This window comes from Rhinopithecus roxellana, chromosome 15 (assembly GCF_007565055.1).
Source record: "Rhinopithecus roxellana isolate Shanxi Qingling chromosome 15, ASM756505v1, whole genome shotgun sequence".
Taxonomy (NCBI): Eukaryota; Metazoa; Chordata; class Mammalia; order Primates; family Cercopithecidae; genus Rhinopithecus; species Rhinopithecus roxellana.
In genome coordinates, this window is record NC_044563.1 from 65011913 (window position 1) to 65036298 (window position 24386).

General features: G+C 42.1%; 1 protein-coding gene across 4 annotated transcripts in view; it reads right to left on the minus strand.

Annotated features, from left to right (window-relative positions):
• The window catches only part of NTM (neurotrimin), a 973960-nt gene that overhangs the window by 121833 nt on the left and 827741 nt on the right, over positions 1-24386 (minus strand). For all 4 annotated transcript variants that reach the window (XM_030918742.1, XM_030918743.1, XM_030918744.1 and 1 more), the window contains one exon: positions 6687-6812. In XM_030918742.1, the coding sequence (XP_030774602.1) occupies positions 6687-6812 (126 nt within the window). The remainder of the gene's footprint in view (positions 1-6686; positions 6813-24386) is intronic.

The window sequence follows — 24386 nt, forward strand, 5'->3', positions numbered from 1 at the left end:
AGAGAGATTGCAATGAGTCAGCCATGACAGCAGAAGGGAGCTCATGGATGAACCACTGTCCAAGTCACCTATGAGCCTCCTCTCTTCTTGCAAAAGGAAACTTGAAAAGGAGTTTCTTCTTCAAGGACAAGTCGAGTCCTGACACAGCAGGGTCCCCTCAAGGGGACTTCAGAAAAGGCTTGGAGATCCTGTGAAGACCACAGAAAATGTCCTGGAGACTCTCCAGCAGGAAACACTCCAGTTCTCCATGCCAACATCAAAGTGAAGGAGAACTCCTTAAGGATCGAGATAGTCTTTGAACTGGGAGAACAGGCATGCCCCTTTGGGGCACTGGCAAATATCAGTGCTTGTTCACTGAACTGGCCAATATTTCTTAAATACTTCCTAGATGCTAGGCATTGTGCTAGAAAGAGAGAATCAAAGAGAAGTGAGATGCAAACTCTGATCTCAAAGAGCTCATGGGACAGGAACATTGCAAATAAACTGGAAATGAGGACATTTCTGTGAACAGCTCACAGGGCTTTGCTGAACCCCCTACCAATATCTCAGTATAACGTGTTCTCTGGGTAGCCTAGATGAGGTTTTTATTGTCAGTGTCTTGTTTGATGAGAGAAAGGTGAAGGTAAGTGCACCCAAGAGAGGAGCTCCATTAGGACACTCAGTGATCCCTGACTGCAAAGGGATAGTGACACCCACAGTAACGAGACTCACTCCTTCACCTGAGTTTCATTTTGGGATCCCAGGAATGTGGCAATGTAGGAATCCTAGCCTTGTCTTTAAAGCTCTTACAATCCAACAGAAACCGGTAACATAACAGTAAGGCTTTCAGAATGCTTTTCTATGAAGAGTAAGGTCCTACACAGCATCTTTTGGGGTATATTGAAAGGGATCATGTTTCCATTTACTTAGCGAAGACTCAGGAGAACCAGATAGCATTAATGTTGTTCTAGTGGAGACAGAAAGCTGAGAGTTTAAGGGCTGTGCTAAAAAACACATACTTGAAGGTATAGATGTGGACAAAGGGCAAAGCACAGAGTCATGACACCAGGCACAGTGGGCAGTTGACTGCCCTGTTCCTTTTTTCTACCTACAGAAGGTTGAGGTTCCACTGACGGTGCCCGTGCACCTAGTACCCTATGCTAGCACTTACAAGAACTCCAGCTTGGGGTCAATAAGCCTTTATGCGGATAGAGATGGCTCCTGCTAGTGATAGTAGTGAGATGGGGGCTCTTCCTCCTTAAAAGACCAAGGTCTCTGCAGATGCAAACAACATATGCCCATCTCAAAACAGGTGTGGAGAGTCATGGCAGGAATCTTCAGAAAGTTAACTGGCACAAGACAGGGATGGCCTCTCTCACCACTCCTATTCAACATAGTGTTGGAAGTTCTGGCTAGGGCAATCAGGCAAGAGAAAGAAATCAAGGGTATCCAGTTAGGAAAAGAAGAAGTCAAATTGTCCCTGTTTGCAGATGACATGATTGTATATTTAGAAAACCCCATCATCTCAGCCCAAAATCTCCTTAAGCTGATAAGCAACTTCAACAAAGTCTCAGGATACAAAATTAATGTGCAAAAATCACAAGCATTCTTATACACCAGTAACAGACAGAGAACCAAATCATGAAGGAAATTCCATTCACAATTGCTTCAAAGAGAATAAAATACCTAGGAATCCAACTTACAAGGGATGTAAAGGACCTCTTCAAGGAGAACTACAAACCACTGCTCAGTGAAATCAAAGAGGACACAAACAAATGGAAGAACATACCATGCTCATGGATAGGAAGAATCAATATCGTGAAAATGGCCATACTGCCTAAGGTTATTTATAGATTCAATGCCATCCCCATCAAGCTACCAATGAGTTTCTTCACAGAATTGGAAAAAACTGCTTTCAAGTTCATATGGAACCAATAAAGAGCCCACATTGCCAAGACAATCCTAAGTCAAAAGAACAAAGCTGGAGGCATCACGCTACCTGACTTCAAACTATACTACAAGGCTATAGTAACCGAAAAAGCATGGTACTGGTACCAAAACAGAGATATAGACCAATGGAACAGAATAGAGCCCTCAGAAATAATACCACACATCTACAGCCATCTGATCTTTGACAAACCTGAGAGAAACAAGAAATGGGGAAAGGATTCCCTATTTAATAAATGGTGCTGGGAAAATTGGCTAGCCCTAAGTAGAAAGCTGAAACTGGATCCTTTCTTTACTCCTGATATGAAAATTAATTCAAGACGGATTAGAGACTTAAATGTTAGACCTAAAATCATAAAAACCCTAGAAGAAAACCTAGGCAATACCATTCAGGACATAGGCATGGGCAAGGACTTCATGTTTAAAACACCAAAAGCAATGGCAACAAAAGCCAAAATTGACAAATGGGATCTAATTAAACTAAAGAGCTTCTGCACAGCAAAAGAAACTACCATCAGAGTGAACAGGCAACCTACAGAATGGGAGAAAATTTTTTCAATCTACTCATCTGACAAAAAGCTAATATCCAGAACCTACAAAGAACTCAAACAAATTTACACGAAAAAAACAAACAACCCCATCAAAAAGTAGGCAAAGGATATGAACAGACACTTCTTAAAAGAAGACATTCATACAGCCAACAGACACATGAAAAAAGGCTCATCATCACTCGCCATCAGAGAAATGCAAATCAAAACCACAATGAGATACCATCTCACACCAGTTAGGATGGCAATCATTAAAAAGTCAGGAAACAACAGGTGCTGGAGAGGATGTGGAGAAACAGGAACACTTTTACACTGTTGGTGGGATTGTAAACTAGTTCAACCATTGTGGAAAACAGGTGGCGATTCCTCAAGGATCTAGAACTAGAAATACCATATGACCCAGCCATCCCATTACTGGGGATATACCCAAAGGATTATAATTCATGCTGCTATAAAGATGCATGCACACATATGTTTCTTGCAGCACTATTCATAATAGCAAAGACTTGGAATCAACCCAAATGTCCATCTGTGACAGACTGGATTAAGAAAATGTGGCACATATACACCATGGAATACTATGCAGCCATAAAAAAGGATGAGTTTGTGTCCTTTGTAGGGACATGGATGCAGCTGGAAACCATCATTCTCAGCAAATTATCGGAAGAACAGAAAACCAAACACCACATGTTCTCACTTATTGGTGGGAGTTGAACAATGAGATCACTTGGACACAGGAAGGGGAACATCACACACTGGGTCCTATTGTGGGGAGGGGGGAGGGGGGAGGGGGGATGGATAGCACTAGGAGATATACCTAATGTAAATGACAAGTTAATGGGTGTAGCACACCAACATGACACATATATACATATGTAACAAACCTGCACATTGTGCACATGTAACCCTAGAACTTAAAGTATAATTATAATTAATAAAAAAAAAGTTAGTGCATGTCCTCTTTGAATTCTGGTAAATTCAGGAAGGGAACTAAAAAGGCATAATGCCAGTAATAATATATGGAAATTATTTCAAACACTCAATGAAAGTGCCAAGAGGTGGCCTTGTAGGCCCTACCTCCCTCTCTGTACTGGACATGGACAAATGACATTTTCTCCATCTGATATAAAATAGTACACAGGGCCCTCCCTCTCCTTTTCCACCTGATGGTCACTCCTAAGCTGCCCTATATCAAAGTGTATGAGCCACGTCTAAAAAAGTCCTTAACATTTCTGTACTCCTTTCCACATGGTAGTCAAGACTAGACATACACAATCTAAAGAGATTTATATAAGTTTATCACAAGCAACACCACATGAGTGATAATGAAGGAAAAAAGGACTCTTAATACATGTACAGAACAAACAAATCAGTCTGGAGAGAAAAAATGCAATGAAGTCATCAGGGTTGCGGAAAGAGCTTAGCCCTGATCAGCTCTTCACCCAGGGATTTGGCGGGTTCACATGTAAGAAAGATCTTGATGGAAATGTGATCTACCCTCGAAGAATGACATAAAAGATGACAACAGAACTCTTTCTTTGGAGCCTCTGCTAAGGTGCACATCTTCTTCTCCGAGGAACCCCAAGCCCGTCCTGGTTTATTTAGCATAAGCCTCCTTTAGGAAGGCCTGACTGCTGAGGGTCTCCAGCTTCAGTTCTTATCGGGCGCAGTCCAGTGACATCTCTGATCTCCAAAGAATCAGTCACTGGGAGGCACCCTGGTGAGTTCCGAGGTGATTTGTTATTGCTTGGCATGTCTCATCAGTTTGAATCTGGGATAGCTAAACTGGACCTGAGATCCGGAAATTGCTGTTCATGTAAATTAATCCACAGGTAGATTCTGATTGTCCTGCTTCTCTTTCCTTGATCCATCTTCTGTTTCCATAGCAGCTAAAACCTCAGTAAAATGGGACACCTGGCTCAGGCTCAGGCATAAGTTCCCTGGGGAAATGAATCTGTTCGATGGCCACAAAAGGGGAGACGAAAGACTCTAACACAGCCTTGTGAACATCAGCCAGGCAAACCCAAGAGGCCCAAACGTCAGAGGGGAAGGCAACAAACAATTGCAAGGAGGGGAGAGAGCATGTGGAAAAGAATGAAATCAAAGCAGAAACATTTCAGAGGCTGCAAGAGAAAGTCAAAGCATAGAACAACAACAAAAATAACTTATAGGGAAGTTATAGGCATAAAATGGCAGGACAAAAAGCAGATGCATGCAGGAGAAGCAGGGGAAGAAACATCAGAAAAGGACAAAGAACTGGCCAGAGGAGGGAAGGAGAAGAGACATCAAATAGTAGACAGAGCCTCTGACATCAGGCACAGGAAGCCTACCCTGATCATAAATGTTCTGCAGACTCCAAAGGCACAGACTGGGCTGGCATCCGCTAGCACTGGGGACGCACATCAGGCTGTGATGAATGGTGCACACTGCAGACTTAGCGTGCATCTGTCTGAATGGCCCCTCCTTCAGAAGGACCCAGGGCCGTTCTCCATCACTAATGATCTCTTGCACAACTGAAGCTTCCTCCCCGATTTTGGGCCAGTCCACATGTGAGGTCATTTCAAATGGAGAGATTGGCAGACATGTGAATAGCTTTCACAGCCCCCTTGTTCACAGTGATAGTGTCAAGAATGGTGGCCCAGGATAGCTCCCAGGAATTCAGGCCACACACAACTGAATATGTCACACCTTCTCTGAGAACATTCATAAGGGCCAACTGTCACTGCCTGGAGTTTGGTATTTGGGGCCCTTTCATAGTCTTACTCTGATTTATTAAAATGTTGAAGTATAGTGGACACTGTCATGCACAGCCACCTTCGGGAGCAGAGGATTTACGCCTCACAGAAGGACCTGCTGCTGGTGGACGACCCTCGGTGGTCCGCCCCTTGCGTCTCATGTGAAGAGAGACGCCTGGCCCACAGTCACACCTGTTTGGGGATCAGCCTATATTTGGACTGCTGTGCCAGTGTAGAGGACTAGCTCCATCACCTCAATAAGGGAACCTTCTGAAGGGCAATCCTAGCTTCAGAGCTCCCCGTAGGCTCAGCCGAGATGTCCCACTGCACTGCATCACAAGCCAGCTTCCAACTTGCCCAACTCTGTTTCCCACTTTTCCCTTCCATGGCAGTTGAGACCGAAAGCACCCCCTAATATGCGTTTCTCATGCCAATCACACACTTTCATCCATCTGTGCACACCTGCATATATAGACATCCATAATCACATACACACATTTCACATTAATCAGCAATAAGCAACACAATTAGGGACCACTATTCATATCTCTGCACAAATATCTTCTTTTCAGAGCCCTTCTCTGAAGAAAGCTCTTGTCATTCTGTCAACACATCCTGTTCTATTTTCTCACCCTTAATACCACCTGTTATATTGCATACTCTTTTTTTATCATCTGTCTCATAAGAATGTGAGCTCGTGAGAGTGAAAACTTCACCTCTTTGGCTTATTGCTGTAACCCCCAGTGCCTGGAAGAGAGGCTGGACTATTGCAAACACTCAATAAATATTTAAGAATGAAATATTTTTATCTTTTTTGTTCCCAAATAAAAGGTAGCTTAATAATAAATGACATCTTGTCTCAAATTCTAAAGGTTTTAATGTTCAATCCATGAAAGCACAAAACAACACTTTGGTCTACATAACATCTGAGCTTCAGATAAAGTAAATTTTTGCAATTTAGTCACATATTAAGTTATATTTGTTCTCTAGGATCAATCAGAGTAAAACAACAACAAAACCACAGAAACAGCTCGTGAGCAGATTTTTGGCAAGGCTGCAGAGGCACAAACTTGGACAGTCTCCTTTTAGGAACATGGCCATTTAAAGCCCACCCACCACTATGTATTTTCTCGCTTTTAAAACAACCAGCTGAACAACTGCCACTAAAGCTTCGTTCCATCATCAAACAACATGTAACGTCCACCCAGAACACCTTACCACCATTTCACCCGGAGACAACAGGGATTCATTTCCAAGGGACTGGAGAGATACTGAGGTATGAATTCTGAAATCTTAGAGGATATGCCTGTTTTGCAGAGAACATCAATGATGTCTGCAGAACCATGAGTATATTACCATCAAGCCATCAAAAACGTAGACTCCTTTGGAGGAGGTATCAGCACCCATAACCTCCTACAAAGGGCCCCAAATTCCCCCATTTATCCTCCTGATGCAATGCACCAAACTGTTCTCTTACCTTTGGGGGAGATGTGTCTCCAAGTCACTGTAGGCTCTGGTCTACCCGTTGCTATGCAGGTGAGGCTGATATTGTTTCCTTCATTAATGGAGATATCTGAAGAAATCTCTACAATTTTGGGAGATACTGTGGAGACAAGACAGAATGAAAATAAAAATCCTGCTGAAACATTTCTTAGTTGTCTTCACATGGTAGTTGGCAGAACAGCCCGGAAAGTAAAATATATGGACTGTAGTAAGTTAATGATGAGAAATTAGAGGAATTACTGTTAAATATCAAAAAAAGTCTTACCCTGAATTTAGCTTTGATTTCCTTTTATTTAAATACAAAGTCAGGGAGTCCGAATGGGAATAAATTCTACCGCAACACTGCAATAGCTATTCTCCTAGCCTCCACCCTCTTCCTGTATCTACTCACCCCCACCCACCTCCAACACATATCCACCAGCCATCCTCCACACTGAATTCAGCGACGTCTTGAAAGAATGCAATTCTGACCATATCACATCTCTGTCTAAATAGCTCCAGTGGCTCCCCATGGCCACCTGGTCATAGCTCAACTCCTTGTAGGCATGAGGCCATGCAGAATCAAGCATCAGCCTATATTTCCATGGCCATCCCCAGTGATCCCACCTCTGCTGACTCCCTTGTTGTCCCCAGAACATCATGCCCTGTCTGGGCATTAAGGATTTGGGTCCATATTGTTCCTTATATCCTTCCTGGACAACTCCCAACCATCCTCATTTTTATTTTTATTTTGAGACAGGGTCCTACTTTGTCACCCAGGCTGGAGTGCAGGGGTACAAATATGGCTCACCGAAGCCTTGACCTCCCCTGCTCACGCAATCCCACCTCAGTCCAAGTAGCTGGGACTGCAGGCATGTGCCACTACTCCTGGTTAATTTTTATTTTTTTTTATAGAGACAAGGTTTTGCCATGTGCCCAGACTGGTCTCAAACTCCTGAGCTCAAGCAATTCACCAGCCTCAGTTTCCCAAAGTGCACTCTCAGCCATCCTTAAGGCCCAAAGCAAATGCCACTTTCTTTGTTGAAACTTTCCCTACCCTCTACACTTCTCTGCCCTTTTGGACACCTCAAATTGCTGCTTCTTCATCCATGTGCCCAGAGCACATTCTATACACCTGGTGGGGAATGGAATAAAACCTCAGTTAGCCACAATCTCTCTCTCTCTCTCTCTCTCTCTCTCTCTCTCTCTCTCTCTCTCTCTCTCTCTCTCTCGCTCTCTCTCTCTCGCGCTCTCTCTCTCTCTCCTTTCTCCACTAAATGACTCCCCCTAGGGAGGGAAGGGGTTCTTTCTAATAGGTCAAGTTGGAGATAGGATGTCTACTTCCTTCGGTCTTCTATTTTGGAACCTTCTGAAGCTTACATTATGTTGTGTTCCTCTACGTGCTTATTTTCAGAAGCAGCGATGCACAAGGACTGGATAGGGCCTGCGGAACATCCAGCCATTGCATGTGTGTGCCTGTTTCTTTCTGGGGTCCAGTCATGGAACCTCATCGTTGCTGCACATCTGAGCCTAATTCTCCAGTCTCAGCTTTACTACTAATAAACGTGATATTTGGTTCCATGTGTCTACTTATCTGTCTTATGTGTTTTAGCATTCAAGTGAATGGAGTAAAGATGTCATTTATTGAGCTCCCAAACTCCAATTCTAGACACTTATTTCACTATGCTATGGTTATGTGCTTAGCATCACCCACTAGGCCATGAGCTTTCTGATGACCTGAACGATGTGTTACTTATATTTGTATCCACACTAAGAGCTCAACAAATATTTAAAGAATTGAGTCAAAATGGTTATTCAAGGGAACCACCTTCCCAACCTGTGTGCAACATGTCCATAACAACCTCCGAGCTGGGTCATTGGCAGATATTCTTTCAATCCTACTGATGCTGGTTTTGACTTCTTAGTTCTTGGCAAGTTAAGTGTCCCCTCCATTCCAGCACTCTTCTGTTTCTTCGTGTTATATTCTTGCCTTGAATAAGTACTCCTCAGAGCCACCATGCTGTGCAATTCTAGAGCACACCATCCACCTGGCTTACAATGTGATCTGGCCTGCTGGAGATCCCAGGGAAGCTGCGCGATGACTTTATTGCTTGTTGCAAGGTCAGAGTGGCGCCCTCACACTCAAATCAGATGGGTTTGTAAATTTTAATGCTGGTCTTTCCTCTACTTGAACCATTACTCACTCATTCCTAGTTGTGTTGGATCTTTTCCTTCATGAAAAGGGGGTATTATAAAGATATCTTAGCCTTCTTCCCCTTGTCTCCTCCAGTGTTACCTTCCATGTATGTCCTGCATCCACCCAACTGAAATGTTCATCATTAATAAGCATGTGCTGTACTTAGCTGTGCTGCACTGAGCTGTCTCCTTATCCCCATGCCCTTGTTGCTGACTTCAGTGCTCACACCCTTCTCTGTGCCTATCCACATCTGTTAACATTGTTCAAGATCTGAGAGAATTAACACCCCTTTGATAAGGCTGTTCAGGTGATCCTCAAGAGGATATGACCTCTCCTTCCTGGGGATTCCACAGCACTGTAGTGTCTCCTGTATGGCATTTAAAGTAAACTCCTATGTAACATGTCCCCCACCTTTCCTTTTATACTATAAATTACATTAATATAAGATATTAAACAAGATCCTCACTTAACTTTTTAAGTTTTTGCTGTCCTAACTAGGGGATGTTACACAGAGTAAGCACCAGTTAATCATTTTTAGATTTCCATCCTCATTGAGCTTCAGATAGAGAGGCAGTGTGTGTGTCTCCACACACGCATGCACACACACACACAGACACACACACTTAATTGCACTCCCATAAGCATTTGGTGGGACAGAAATAATGGAGAGCGGACATGGACAAGGGTTGGAGGAGACAGAACACTAGCTCTATAATCTGGGACTTTTAAGCCATAACATTGCAATTTATGGTTGTGTCATTTTAAAAGCTACATCGAGCCTTCCAGGACAGAAAGGTAATTGATGAGTTAATGACTGAGCATTTGATTTGCTGACTGCCTGAAGGGTACAAACTTCTAAATTCTCTTAGTTCTGGAATCATTTAAACTGATCATTGCAAAAATAGACACTTCGATGTGTTTTATTCACAGAATTTTAACTAGAGCATTCGCATCTCACACACCAGCCACCTCCCCCTCTACCCCCCAACACCAATCCATACATCTGCTGGGCCCTGCCCCTCCTCACTTTTGGCACCCGCACAGACTTGCTTGCTTCCTGGAGGACAGGCTGCCTGCAGAATGTCTGTGCTGGCCTTGCAGACACTGCTTCAACTGTGCAGGTAAGTAATTTATTGATCTGTAAAGCACTCCGAGAAGCTCTGCAAGGGATTATGTCATGCCAACGCCATGCAATAAAATAAAAAATGATGGACTTTGTGAACACAGGGTGATTTAGGGTTTGTAGTTGGAAGTGTACTTAAAGTACATTTTAAGTGGAAATCAGGCCGGGTAATGAATTACTCTTGCTTTGGAAGGGCTTACTGTGAGTTCATTTTCCTGGCTTCCTACATGATAGCTAATCTGCTAATCATACACTAGAGAACAATGGACAGTCCCCAAGTAGGATAGAAGGTGGTTTGGGCCAGAGCTGTCAGTGCAGTAAGTATATTAAATAAGACAATTGCACCTCATGCTTGGAAGAATCATCTAGAATTGTCTCCCCCCACTAATAACTGGAAAATATCCAACTCATGAGGTAGAAGTTGGAGAAGTGCTTGCTGTCCTTTAAATTCTGCCTAAGAATACAGTTTGAAGGAGGCAAACTGCCCCTGGGTGAGTGAGAAAGACAGACCATTCATGGCATACAGATGAGGTGGTTTGACCAGGGGAGCAATCCCAATGATCAAAAACAAATTGGCATATGCCTAAGATGCTATGGGAGTCAAAATATGATTTTCTAGGTGGCAACTTCTCATTGTCAGTATTCAAGACTACATTGAATTGATTAGGGTGCACTGTGGTTTTAGCTAAGCCATCCGCATAAGGAAGCTTCTGACCAAATATGAGATAGGGCTACTTGTATTTTTATATTGTTTCCATGGATACATTCTGTATCTGACTTCCCATCATTCGAAGTGATCATTCAGACTGTTAGAAACATACTAGGATTGTTTTGCTTATTTTCATTCATTTACTCCTTCTTCAATATTCATTGATCACTTTCCATACACCAGCATTGTGCTAAGCACTGGAGACATAAACTAAATAAGATACCATCCTTTTCTTCAAGGAGTTCACAGCCTCAAGATATAAAAACAGATGCAGAAGCCTAATATTCTAATGTATGGTGACACAGAATGGTGAATCAGGTGTTATGGGGACACAGAGGATAGACATCTAAGCCAACCTTGACATGGATGTCACAAGAGGCTTTTTAGATATGTGATACCTAAGTTAAGCCCTAGGAGTAAGTAAAAAGTAATCATATCTGGAGAGAAAAGGAAGAAAGATATCTGAGGCAAAGGAGACCATATAAGGCAAGCACTATTAGTGAGACATTTTATGGCCAGGCATAATTGTTAATGGAAGAAGTCTACCTTAGAGGAGTGGTCCCCAACCTTGTTGGCACCAGGGATAGGTTTCATGGAAGGTAATTTTTTCCATGAACTGGGGATGGGGGAAGGAATGGTTTCAGGATGATTCAAGCACATTACATTTATTATGCATTGTATTTATATTATTATTACATTGTCATATTGCAATATATAATGACATAATTATACAACTCACCATAATGTAGAATCAGTGGAAACCCTGAGCTTGTTTTCCTGCAACTAGAGGGTCCCATCTGGGGGTGATGGGAGATAGTGACAGATCATCAGGCATTAGATTTTCACAAGGAGTGCACAACCTAGATCCCTTGCATGGGCAGCTCACAATAAGGGTTCATGCTCCTATCTAATGCTGCCACTGATCTGACAGGGGGCAGAGCTCAGGCGGTATTGCCAGCAATGGGGAATGACTGTAAATACAAAAGAAGGCTTCACTCACTCACCCACCAGCTGCTCACCTCCTGCTGTGCAGCCTGGTTCCTAACAGGCAACAGAGCATTACCAGTACATGGCCTGAGGTTTGGAGACCCTTGCTTTAGAGGCTGGGCCAAAAGTCATTCAATGAACATTTTGTGAACGCCTACTGTTACACAATGGTGTGCTAGGTATATGAAGAACACACAGACACATACCAATTTGCCTGGCCCCCTATGAACTTACAATCTGTTTCGGGAAACAGGGCATATAGACATTCCAGAGAGTTGAATAATAAGGCAAAATATGTTGGAAAATTGTGTATGATTGAATGTGAATGAAGAGTACAAACTTTAAGTGCTATGAGTTACTAGGAGGGAGGATAATAGCTAGCGAGAGTATCAGAGATGGCTTCACCTCAAATTGGAGTTTATTTTAAGTATCAATGAATGAGAAATAGGCATCTAGGCAGAAAAAGTGAAGCTGTTTCAAATGGGACAGAATTGCATGGGCACAGATGGGAAGGCAGAAATCCATGAACTGAGGAAGTACAATGTCTACTGACTACAAGAGGCAACGCAGAGCAGGGGCTGAGATCCAGCTTTACTACGTTCTAACTGGGCAACTTTGGCCAAGTTACTTCACCTGCCTGTGTCTTGCTCTCCACATTTATAAAATGGAGCTAATAATTGTCTGAACCTCATAAAGACTCTTTCAAAGACATAGGAGTAAGTTATGAAATGCATTGAGAACAGTTTCAGGCAATGTGAAGTACTCAATGAGTGAGTTTTAATATCGCATGTGCTTGGCAAACACATATATGCAGTGTCAACACAGAATGGACAGTCCATAAATTTTGGCAGAATCAATGAAAAATGGGATACAAGATCATGAAGTGAACAAGAGCCATACGATAGAAGGGCCTGAATGCCTAGCACCTAGATTTTAGCTCTATCCTATAGGCAGTGGCAAGCATTTGAATTTTTTTTAAAGAATGTTGTAATTTTTTTAAAAAATTTATTTTAAAGAAAAGAATCTGTTAACATTGTGTCAGATGGAGTAAAACAGACAGAAACTGGAGTCACAGAAATCAATAGACAGTGATGTTCAAAGCCTGGATTAAACCATTGGCTCTGAAAAGATGAAAAGCAAGGGATGGATTGGAGAGCAATGCCCAGGAAAAATGCGCAAATGCTTGCCAGGAGGACGACCAGGGAGACGGGGTCAAGCAGGAATTGCCATTCTGTTCAGTAGCATCTGGATGGCTGCACAGGGAGATCCTAGACCTTCCAGGGGGAACTACTTTTGGGGAGAACAATAGTGTGATTAATTCTGTCTTAGACTTGCTGATGGTGAGATGATAAGGGACATCCAGGAAGAATATTACTATTACGTTAGCAGTTGGAATCAGAGGATCGGAGGTCTGGGTAAGATCCCAGTTTGAGAATCCACATGAAAGGTGAAGAGCAGAGGGGTGAGAACTGATGTGCCAAGAGTAAATTAGACCTGCTAAGAGTGGTTGAGTCCTTTGAAAAGGTCATCGGCTTTTCCCTATAGGCATGTATGTGGTGCCTCCTGGCTTCTGAGAGCTGAATCTAGAAAATATACCAATTACAGAAACAGAAAGACCAAGGAGTGGTTAGGATATGTTTAGGAAGAAAGACAGAAGCCAAGGGAGCCATGCTGTTTTGATACAGTTCCACGTTTAATACATTATGTTAATGTTTAATCTGGCTCTTATTGAATTTTAATTCAAACGTGTAAATAATTAAATAAGATAATTATTAAAACAGTATTCTGAGGAACTTCCCTACTCTTGGTTTAGCTTCCACTGCCCAGGTGTTGAGTTTTAATAATTATGTCATTAATAAATAGCAATTTGCTGTTTTTAGCACACAGTGGATATCCTATTAAATCCAAATTAGGATGCTTTATTAAGCACTGTGCACTCCTATGGGGCTGAGAATGCACATACACCACTTGGACCAGGTAACTGCACAGCACATGCAGATCTACAGATCCCTGATGGCTTCCTTGGCTGGCAGTGGAGTTTCCCCTCCTGCCTCTCCTGTCCTGAAGATTGGAGATGCCCATATCTCCTCAGGGCAGTTCTCACAGCATGGGCTGCTTCACTGCTAAGGCCTCTTTAGGGACCTTTGCTTTACATAATTAACAGGACAAATCTGGAGCACTCTTAACCTTTCTGGCTTCCAGATCACACGCAGAGACACCAAGGCCTGTGAGAACAGCCTGGTGCATGAATGTCCAACCCAGATCGGAAAGGTTGGAAAGATGCAACCAAGTGGGTGTTGGTTTTGAGAAAAATCCATATTTTCCCAAGGGCCAAGCAAAGCCTAGGCACAGCTGAGTGGTTCAGGTGGGATTCAGGCTGTGGCGAATGTGCGTGGTTAGGACTTCCCTTCTCTCATCCAGACTGAATGGAGAGATGAATGTGTCATGGAGCATGCAGGCAAATTCCTTATTTGGTCTCAAAGGCCCTGCACACTCTGGACGCCACCTCCCTCTGCATGCTCTTCCCACAGCATTCTCCCTTTCGCACCCTGCTGGCCACCTGTCCTCTTCAAATGCCTCAAGCCCACCTTCGACTCAGTCCTTCACACTTGCCTTTCTCCTGCTACTCCCACTGGTTCTGTCTAATTCTTTCAATTTCAGCTCCTCACCGAAGCCTTCCTCAAACCCCCTTTCTACAGGAGAACCCCCAGCCTGCCTGGCTTGCTACATAACTGTCTGCCTCTCCTAAGTACAATGTAAGCTCTGTTGGTGTCCTGTTCATTGAAATGGTCAGCACATCATCATAATGCCTGGCATCGTTTGTGTTCAACAATTTTTTGAGCGAATGAATTACTATGTTCTCTCAAGGCTATATGCAAATGCAAATAAACTGAAATGACTGAATTTCCTCAAGATCTTTAAATTACTCCCAAGGACTGTTAGCGAACATAATGATGTTGATAATTACCATTTATTAAATACCTGCAGTGTAACAGGTGTTTGGCTATCATACCTTTATTTTATTTTTCACTGTATGAACCCCACAAATAGATATTCTCTCTAAGGCAGCCAACTGCCCAGGCCTACCTGGAATTGGAGGGTTTCTTGAGACATAAAACTTTCACTGCTGAAACCAAAAGCATTTCAGGCAAACGGGGATGCATTGGTCATCCTAATTATTTCCCACACTTTACAGATGAGGATACTGATACTCAGAGGAGTCAAGGAACTTGTTCAAGGACATACAGCTGAAAATTGCAGTTTTTTTTTTTTTTTTTTTTTTTTTTTTGGAGACAGAGTCTCGCTCTGTTGCCCAGGCTGGAGTGCAGTGGTGCGATCTAGGCTCACTGCAAGCTCTGCCTCCCGGGTTCGTGCCGTTCTCCTGCCTCAACCTCCAGAGTAGCTGGGACTACAGGCACCTACCACCACACCCGGCTAATTTTTTTTTTTTTTTTTTTTTTTTTTTTTTTTTTTTTTTTTTTTTTTGCATTTTAGTAGAGACAGGGTTTCATCATGTTAGCCAGGATGGTCTCAATCTCCTGACCTCGTGAACCCCCCACCTTGGCCTCCCAAAGTGCTGGGATTACAGGCATGAGCCACCGCAAAGTGTTTTCTTAAATAGAAATAATATGGGTTAGAAAAATAGCAAATGCACATGGAATCATAGGAATATACATGAAGAATAAACAAACACCAATACCTATATATTTGTGGACACGTACACACTGTGCAACTACTATGCATTAGAATCTTTGCAGGGATGAATCTTGAATGCATTACTAGATAATTGTATCCTGTATAAGAATCCTATGGGGCAGCACTATTGTTATTCCAACTGCCAGATGAAGAAACTAAGGATTCGTAGCATTTTAGTAATGTGCTCAAGGTCGCCCAGCTAACAAGTGGTGAATGTGGGACCTAAATGAAGGTCATATCTGATTCCAACTATGTTTTCATCACACAGAGTTCAGTCCAGTAAAATGCAGATCTCAACCCAGTGGCCCTTGGGTTTTGCTGAATGCACCCACACATAGGAGGTCCTGTTCCTTTCACATACCCACGAGAACATCTGTATGCCTATGGTATAGTGAACAAAGGGAGTACTCCCTATTGCTACCTATACGGTGTCATTATTTGCCACAAGAGTAGATGGGAAGTTTAATAAATATATTTTTGGATCTTCCCACATTTGCAAAAATATTTAATCCTCATTCTTCTCCCTCCCTCCCTCCCTTCCTTCCTTCATTCCTTCCTTCCTTCCTTCCTTCTTTTCTTCCAAAACATTTGTATGATAGAATTTACATCCAGCATTGTGGGATCCCTAAGGTCTCTTTTAATACAAAAGAACCCTAAGCTTCATATCCGAAGCCGAGGTTTTAAGCCCACACCCCACAGTTACTAGCTGTATAAGTGCATGGTCATCATTTGAGTCTCTGATTATATTCATTATATATCAATACCTATCTTTTCTCCTCAAAATAGACATTCTGTGGATCAGATTAAAATGTTAAAAAATCACTTTTTATACATAAAGCATTACTCAAATGTCATTTCTTAGTGTTACTAAAAATGTGTACCTCTAGAGACCAATATGAAGAGAAATAGAGATTTTTAGTGCAGTAGGGGACTGTTTTGGTTTGGACGTTGGGATGGACAGCACCCCCTGCTGATGTGCTCATGGTTTGAGGACAAACAGCATCTTTAAATGAGGACTCAGGCCCCAGGCTAGGATGTGCTATGCGACAGGACCCCATTCTTTTGCCAGCAATGCGCTTGCTGCTATGCTTTTCAAGAAGGGAAGGGTCAGATTACAGACATCCAGAATTCCAAATGAGAGCTTGAAAATGTGGAATGCTCCTTACGAGCATAGCCTCGGTGGATTATTATTCTCTTCACCAGACCCCTTTTGTCACTTGTTACATCTCATTCCTTCTCTCTCCCTCGTAGTAAAATCCTTCATGTTTGCTAGAAAATCCTGAAGCCCTGGGAAAAAATCCTAGTGATTTCTTCGGGATTAGTCATAAACCAGTGGTTCTGAAGATTGGAACTTGCTCCTTTCAGGATCAACTGAAATGTGGAAGGAAGTCTTTATGAGCTCTGCCTCTTGACCCAGTTTTAGTCGTTCCTGATGGAGACATACGAGAGTGAAGTCCACACCACTCTTTCCTCATTCCATGCCTCTTGGCTTCAGGGCATAATGGTAAAAATTGAATTTCACAGCAACTACCTATAATCATAAGTGCCCCATTATGTGGGTCACATACAAGAAATTACTAAGAAGTGTCTCTTCATCAATTTTTTAACATGGAAACATAAGGGACATATTGGTGATCATGATGTGGACCTGCCATCCAGACAGAGCCAGCTGTTTCCCAGCTGTGCGTGTTTTCCATGTACGGCGGTGCACGCTTTGGGTTGGGTGTACTTGACTGGCTTTATTGTCCTCCACCGCCAGGCCTCGCTCTTTAGGGACCAGTTCACGAAGGGAGGAGAGATGGGGGTGGGAAGAGAAGAAACGCGAACACCCATACTGAGCACTTTGCCGGGTGTTTCACATTTGCTGCTCCCTTGTAAATCCTCACTGGAACTCCTAAGGCGTGATCCCCCACTGCGTAGTCGAGAAACTGAAGCTTGGAGAGGTTACACGACTAATCCAAAACCACCATGCAGAATGTCAGACACGTTGCAGATTCTCTAATAAGGTGTCCCTGAAAACTGACAGCCAAAAGGTACGCGAGCCAAAGATCCTCAAAACTTGAAATAATGTCACAACGAGAAAGGAGTCAAGTAATCTAATTCATTACATGATTTCACGAAGAAGAGAACAAAAGTAAAAATATAGGAAATATGACTTTTTAATATCATTCCTCATGGGAGAAAACGAATATTTGTTGAAGACCTAATAAGGGCTTCCCATCTACTCTTCCTTTTAATCCAGGAAACTGGAGGTTTTACCCCGCTAATGACGTTCTCAAAGCCACTGAGCCTGAAAGTGGCTGTTCTCAGACCTAAGCTCTTCCTACAGGGATTTGGGATCAAATAAAATATGTAGGTATAATTGAAAGCACTTAGTGAATTACTAATCACTCTGCAAATGAATGCTATTGTGATTGAGATAATTCAGAGTTCAATCAATTCGTGGTAAACAGCATAATTGTTTGCTGTAAAAACCAACCCTGATGTGCTGTCCAGGATTTATTTATAGCGCTTAGCAGTATCTCCTGACATGCCTGGTTTCTTCACATCCATCCTCTCCTCAGAGCCAGGGGCTGGCAAGAGAGTTGTGACACCACTGTCTCTAATTTCTTCTCACCAGGAATTGCTTATTCCTGTAGTTCCCAATAGCCATAGCCTTGCCATATCCTCTGAGGCTCAACTGCAAGGCCTCGTTATGTTGTAGCTTTTGCTCTCTTGGCATCTGGCACCTTCCTGTGACTTTCCCTTCCCAAAGCAAGAATGCAGGTGATGTTCATGAAACTCAAGTGACCAGATACCATAAGCTATGCAATGGTGACTGCCACTTGTGTCATATACCAGACTCCATTAGTTGCTTCTCTCCCCCAGATGGACTTTTTGCACAATCTCCAAAAGATCTTCATAGAAATAGAACAAGACCCCATTCAATCAGGCTCAGAGAACTCATGGGTAGGGGTGCCCCTGGCAGCTCCAGCCTCAGCTAGAGGGACGCTCTAGGTACATATACTTCTGTTCTAGTCCTAAGGACTTCAACCTCTGTAATCCCACTGCGTTTTCAATAGGGGTCATTTGTCTGCAAAATCAGGAAGATGTTAGCTAACTCTGCCTCTTGGATGCTCTTGCTTCTGTTCAGAAACCCACCTCATAGAGAGAAAAAACATTTTGCTGTAATAGTCTGTGCCATTACTCTACCCTGGGATGAAGTTTGTATTTCTACATCTTGATATAATACAGGCAAACAAATATGTAAATATGTATGTGTAGGTCATGGTAACCTCTTAGACTCTGAGCCATGATTCTGCTCATGTTCTCCTCTTGCCCTTAAGAGATACTCAGGTAACAATCATTCCTCTCTCCCAGGCTGCCTCACTCAGGTCAGATGGAGGTCAACCAGATAGAGACGAAGCCCCTGTCCCCAGGTGGTCGCTGCTCTCGGCTCTCAGCTCTGCAGAAACCTGCATTTCTGAGCTGTCAATCTGCCGGCTGCCAACAGCGCCAAGCTCACTTACATTCTCAGCTGCCTTCATGGCGTCATTGGCACTTTAATTCTTAATTGCCTAAAAGCACTGGTAGTTATGCACTCAAACACAAGCTATAAAACTGTATGCAGCAGGGAATTATGCTGACTGCAGTAAGAAGGCTGTGGTGAAGTCCTCACCACACCTCACCCCCTGACTGCAGTAAAGTGCAAATAATTCCAGAGATTTTTCTCTTGTTCTCCAAATAACTGGACAGTTGAGTTCAGCAAAGGAGGGTCATTAGCCCTGAGAAGAGTTCCTGCCTCTCTCTAGCGCTAGAGTTCCTGCCTCTCTCTAGTGCTAGAGTCCCAATATTGCTCATGCCAGAATTAAAACCTGAGTTGTTCCTACACTCCTTGTGACCACCGTCTTAGGGAATAACTAGGCTGCTGCGAGGAAGACACATCTCATTATCTGACCTTGAATCTTGAATCCTGGGAGGTGGTCCCACTGCTTTCGAAGGAAACTTATCCATTGATTTTGTGTTCCAAGACCTTATTGCCACTAAACCCTCATAAAGGTTATGGCTGGTGAACAGATCAAGGCGAAGCTCCTTCCCCTCTAGCGTGAGGGGTAGAGACGCAGGTCTGTCTGTTTTAAACTACAAGTTCTCAGTAAGAGCAGCAGCTCTGTTAATCCCCCTGTGAAATGTCACAGTGCTAGAGCGAGTGAGGCAGTGCAGTTGGGGAAAGAGAAAAGTTTCAACATGACTTCTTGTTAATACAAAGCTTGTCAAACACATCACCTAGAAATACCAAATGTCTTTATTAGATTCCTTTATCTCCCCCCGAGATTGGAGGGACGCAACCAGTTGCTTCTCAGTCGAGATGTCATCATCCAGAAACTAATTAAAGGCTACAGAGGAAGCTAGGTCTCTCACACTTGGGAGAACAAAATGCATTAGCAACAGAAGTAAAAAAAAAAATTACAAGTGAACTTTATATCAAAAAGGGCAAGTTGGGAATTTGACAATAACTCTTCTTTCTCCCTCACCAGTTGCCAGCAGGAGAAAGCAGGCCCATCAGGATGTCAATGAATCTTGACACAAGGCCATCTGCTCCCCTGTATCACTCAGGAAGGAATTTCTCCCCTATCTATGGATACAGAGGGGAAGAGGCCACCTGACCACTTACTACGAGAAATGCAATTGTGTGGGTTTTATGCCAGCATCTTCTCTTGCTATTGAGAACTGTAAAAGATGTATGCCGCTGAACAGCATTCATTTACCTCTGCACATCAAAGCGTCTGGCCACTCAATCCAAAATACATCCAATTACAGAAAAGCATATAGAAGCAGATGTTGTGCCTCAAAACTGACAAAAATTCAGAACCTAAGTCCCTTGGTATGTTTAACCATGTAATAAACCTCCTCCATATGAATTAGGTGAACAACTACACTCTACATACCATGCTTTGCAATCACCAAAAATCTCTACCTGTGTTGTCATGCCTTTCTTAGATTTCTCCTGCTGATGTTTCATGATCTTTTATGTTTCATTAATCATAGCTGTCCACAGAATACAATTTTAAAACCCATGCTTTGTCATTCGAGGCTCTCTCCCATTTAGCACTCTAGCCACACTAGACTGTGACTGTTCTACCAAAGAATTCACTGCCACTTTCCGTACTTCCTGCCTTGGTTCATGATATTTATCTTGTCTTACAAGATGCTTGCTTTTCAGGTCTACATGTCTGAAACGTTGCTTATCATTTAGTCCTAGCTAAACACACCGTGCCTTCCACTAGGGTCTCATTACATATTGGCTGGATGGCTGATACTAAATGAGTGAATTAATTCAAAAGTTCAAAAGTTTGCCAACTCTGTCCACCCACAGAATAAATTTTAAAGTATTTATCTTGAGACATTAGGCACTCCTCCTTCCCCACTTACCTTCTACTTTTCTCTCTAATTATGCTTGATAAATATCACACATTGCTGTCTATCTGAATGGATTAATATTCAGTAGGGGCTCTATGCAAATCTGCAGAATATGACCATAGCCAAGAACTCAGACTAGGGAGCCAAGTAGACTCAGGCTCCAATCCTGAATCTACTATCTACTAGCCATAGTTTTTCAAAGTTTTTATGTGGTAAAATATATCTATCATTTATCATTTTGGCCATTTTTAAGTATACAGTTCAGTTGTATTCAGTACATTTATAAGCACAGGTGCAGTGTCTTACACCTGTAATCTCAGCACATTGGGAGGCTGAGGTGGGAGGATGGCTTGAGCTTAGTAATTTGAGATCACCCTGGGTAACATAGCAACACCACTATCTCTATAAAAAAAAAATTTAAACTTAGCTGTTGGTGCTGGCATGATACTGTAGACCCAGCTACTCAGGAGGCTGGATCACTTTAGCCCAGAAAGTTGAGGCTGCAGTGAGCCAAGATTGCCCCACTGCACCCCAGCAAGGGCAACAGGGCAAGACTTTGTCTCTCAAATAAATAAGTAATAAATAAATGTATAAACAGACATATGTTTAAGAAAGTTATTTAACTTCTCAGTGTCCTTTTTTCAAAATGCAAATAATAACAATACCTAATAGGGTGGTTATGATAAATGGTAATTTAGATGATTTACATAGTACTCAGGACATGTTAAAAGATCAAAAATAGAATTATACACACAAATATGCACTCACCAATCCAACTATTAATAGAATCATTTCCCCCAATTTCTGTGTAACCAAATCCCAGGAGGTACATCTTACTAAATCTAATGCCCAAGTCCCTGTCCTCAATATAATTTAATCTTCCAGCAGTATCTGACCCAGATCTACCCTTCCTTCTTTGGATTGATGCTATCACACTGTCCTTACTCTCTACTGACCTTACTGGCTGCTCCTCCTTAATGTCAAACTCTACATGTTGACGTGATCTATTTCATGCCCATCAGCCCTCTTCTTTAACTAAAACTCCCTTCCGTCCCATCTGTGGCTTAACTACTATCAGATACCCATGGTTTCCAAATTCATGCCATCAGCCTTAACCTCCCTTTGAGCTTCACTCTCATAGGCCAAAAACTGGATTCAATGCTTTTTATTTTCTTTTTTTCTCTTGGTTTTTATGTGAGCTTCAGGGAATACATGTGCAGGTTTGTTACATGGGTAAATTGTGAGTTTACATGGGTAAATTTGGTGTGTCAATGATCCAGTAACACCGGTAGTGACCATAGCAACCGATAGGTAGTTTTTCACCCCATATCTTTCTCCCATCCTCCCCCACTCAAGTAGTCAGTACAGTCTATTGCTTCCTTCTTTGTGTCTATGTGTATTCAGTGTGTAGCTCCCACTCATAAGTGGGAACATGCAATATTTGGTGTTCACTTAGGATAATGGCCTGCAGCTCCACCCATGCTACTGGAAAGAACATGATTTGGTTTGTTTTAATGGATGGGTAGTATTCCATGGTGTATGTGTACCACATTTTCTCTATCCAGTCCACCACTGATGGGCACATAGGCTGATTCCATGTCTTTGCTATTGTGAATAGTGCTTCAGTAAACATATAAGTGTATCTATTTTTGGTGAAACAATTTCTTTTCCTTGTGGTATATACCCAGTAATAAGATTGCTGCATTGAAACGTAGTTGTTTGAAAAATCTCCACACTGCTTTCCACAGTGGCTGAACTAATTTACATTCTGACAGAGTAAACCTGTTCCCTTTTCTATACAATTTTGCCAACATTTGTTGTTTTTCAACTTTTTAATAATAGCATTCTGACTGGTGTGAGATGTAAGATGGTATCTCATTGTGGTTTGATTTGCATTTCTCTCACAATTAGCAATCATGAGCATTTTTTCCATATGTTTCTTAACACATGTATGTCTTCTTTTGAGAAATATCTGTTCATGTCCTTCTTCTATTTTTTAATGGGGTTATTTGTTTTTTGCTTGTTGAATTAAATTCCGTTATAGGTTCTGGACATTAGATCTTTGATGGATGCATAGTTCGCGAATATTTTCTTCCATCCCATGGGTTGTCAGTTTACTCTGTTGATAATTTATTTTGCTGTGCGGAAGCTTAATTAGGTCTCACTTGTCAATTTGGGGCTTTGTTGCTATTGCTTTTGGGGACTCAGTCCTAAATTATTTGCCAAGGCCAGTGTCCAGGAGGATATTTCCTAGGCTTGTTTTCAAGGGTTTTTATAGTTTTAGGTATTACATTTAAGCATTTAATCCATCTTGAGTTAATTTTTGTATATGGTAAAAGAAAGGGGCCCAATTTCAATCTTCTACGTAAGGCTAGCCAGTTATCTTGCACCATCTATTGAATAGGGAGTCCCTTTCCCATTGCTTGTCATCGTCAACGTTGTTAAAAGTTAGATGATTGTAGGTGTGAAACTTTATTTCTGAGGGCTCTATCCTGTTCCATTGGTCTATGTGTCTGTTTTTGTAACAGCACCATGCTGTTTTGATTACTGTAACCTTGTAGTATAGTTTGAAGTCAAGTAATATAATGCCTCTGGCTTTGTTCTTTTTGCTTAGGATTGCTTTGGCTATATGGGGTCTTTTGTTTGTTTGTGTTTTTTTTTTTTTTTTTTTTTGGTTCTATATAGATTTTAGTACAGTTTTTTTTTCTAATTTTGTGAAAAATGATGTTAGTAGTTTGATAGGAATTGCATTGAATCTGTATATTGCTTTGGGAAGTATGGCCATTTTAACAATATTGATTCTTCCTATCCATGAGCATGGAATATTTTCCCATTTGTTTTTGACTTTTCTGATTTCTTTCAGCAGTGTTTTGTAATTCTCATTGTATAGATTTTTTAACCTTCTTGGTTAGACATATTCCTAGGTATCTTATTCTTTTTGTGGCTATCATAATTGAGATTGCATTCTTGATTTGGCTCTCAGCTTGGAAGTTATTGGTGTAGAGAAATAACTACTATTGATTTCAGCCAGGTGCAGTGGCTCACACCTGTAATCCCAATACTTTAGGAGGCCGAGGTGGACAGATCACTTGAGGTTAGGAGTTTGAGACCAACCTGGCCAACATGGTGAAACTCCATCTCTACTAAGAGTACAAAAATTAGCCAGGCGTGGTGGCACAGGCCTGTAATCCCAGCTACTCAAGAGGCTGAGGTACAAGAATCACTTGAACCTGGGAGGTGGAGGTTGCAGTGAGCTAAGATTACACCACTGTACTGCAGCCTGGGTGAAAGAGTGAGATCCTGATTCAAAAAAAAAGAAGGAAGAAATGATACTGATTTGTGTACATTGATTTTGTATCCTGAAACTCTACTGTAGTCGTTTATCCGTTCTAGGAGCCTTTTGGCAGAGTCTATGGGGTTTTCTAGGTATAGAATAACATCATCTGTGAAGAGAGATAGTTTGACTTCCTATCTTCCTATTTGGATGCCTTTTATCTCTTTCTCTTGACTGACTGCTCTGGCAAGGACTTTCAGTATTATGTTCCATAGGTCTGGTGAGAGTGGTAATAATTGTCTTGTTGAATTT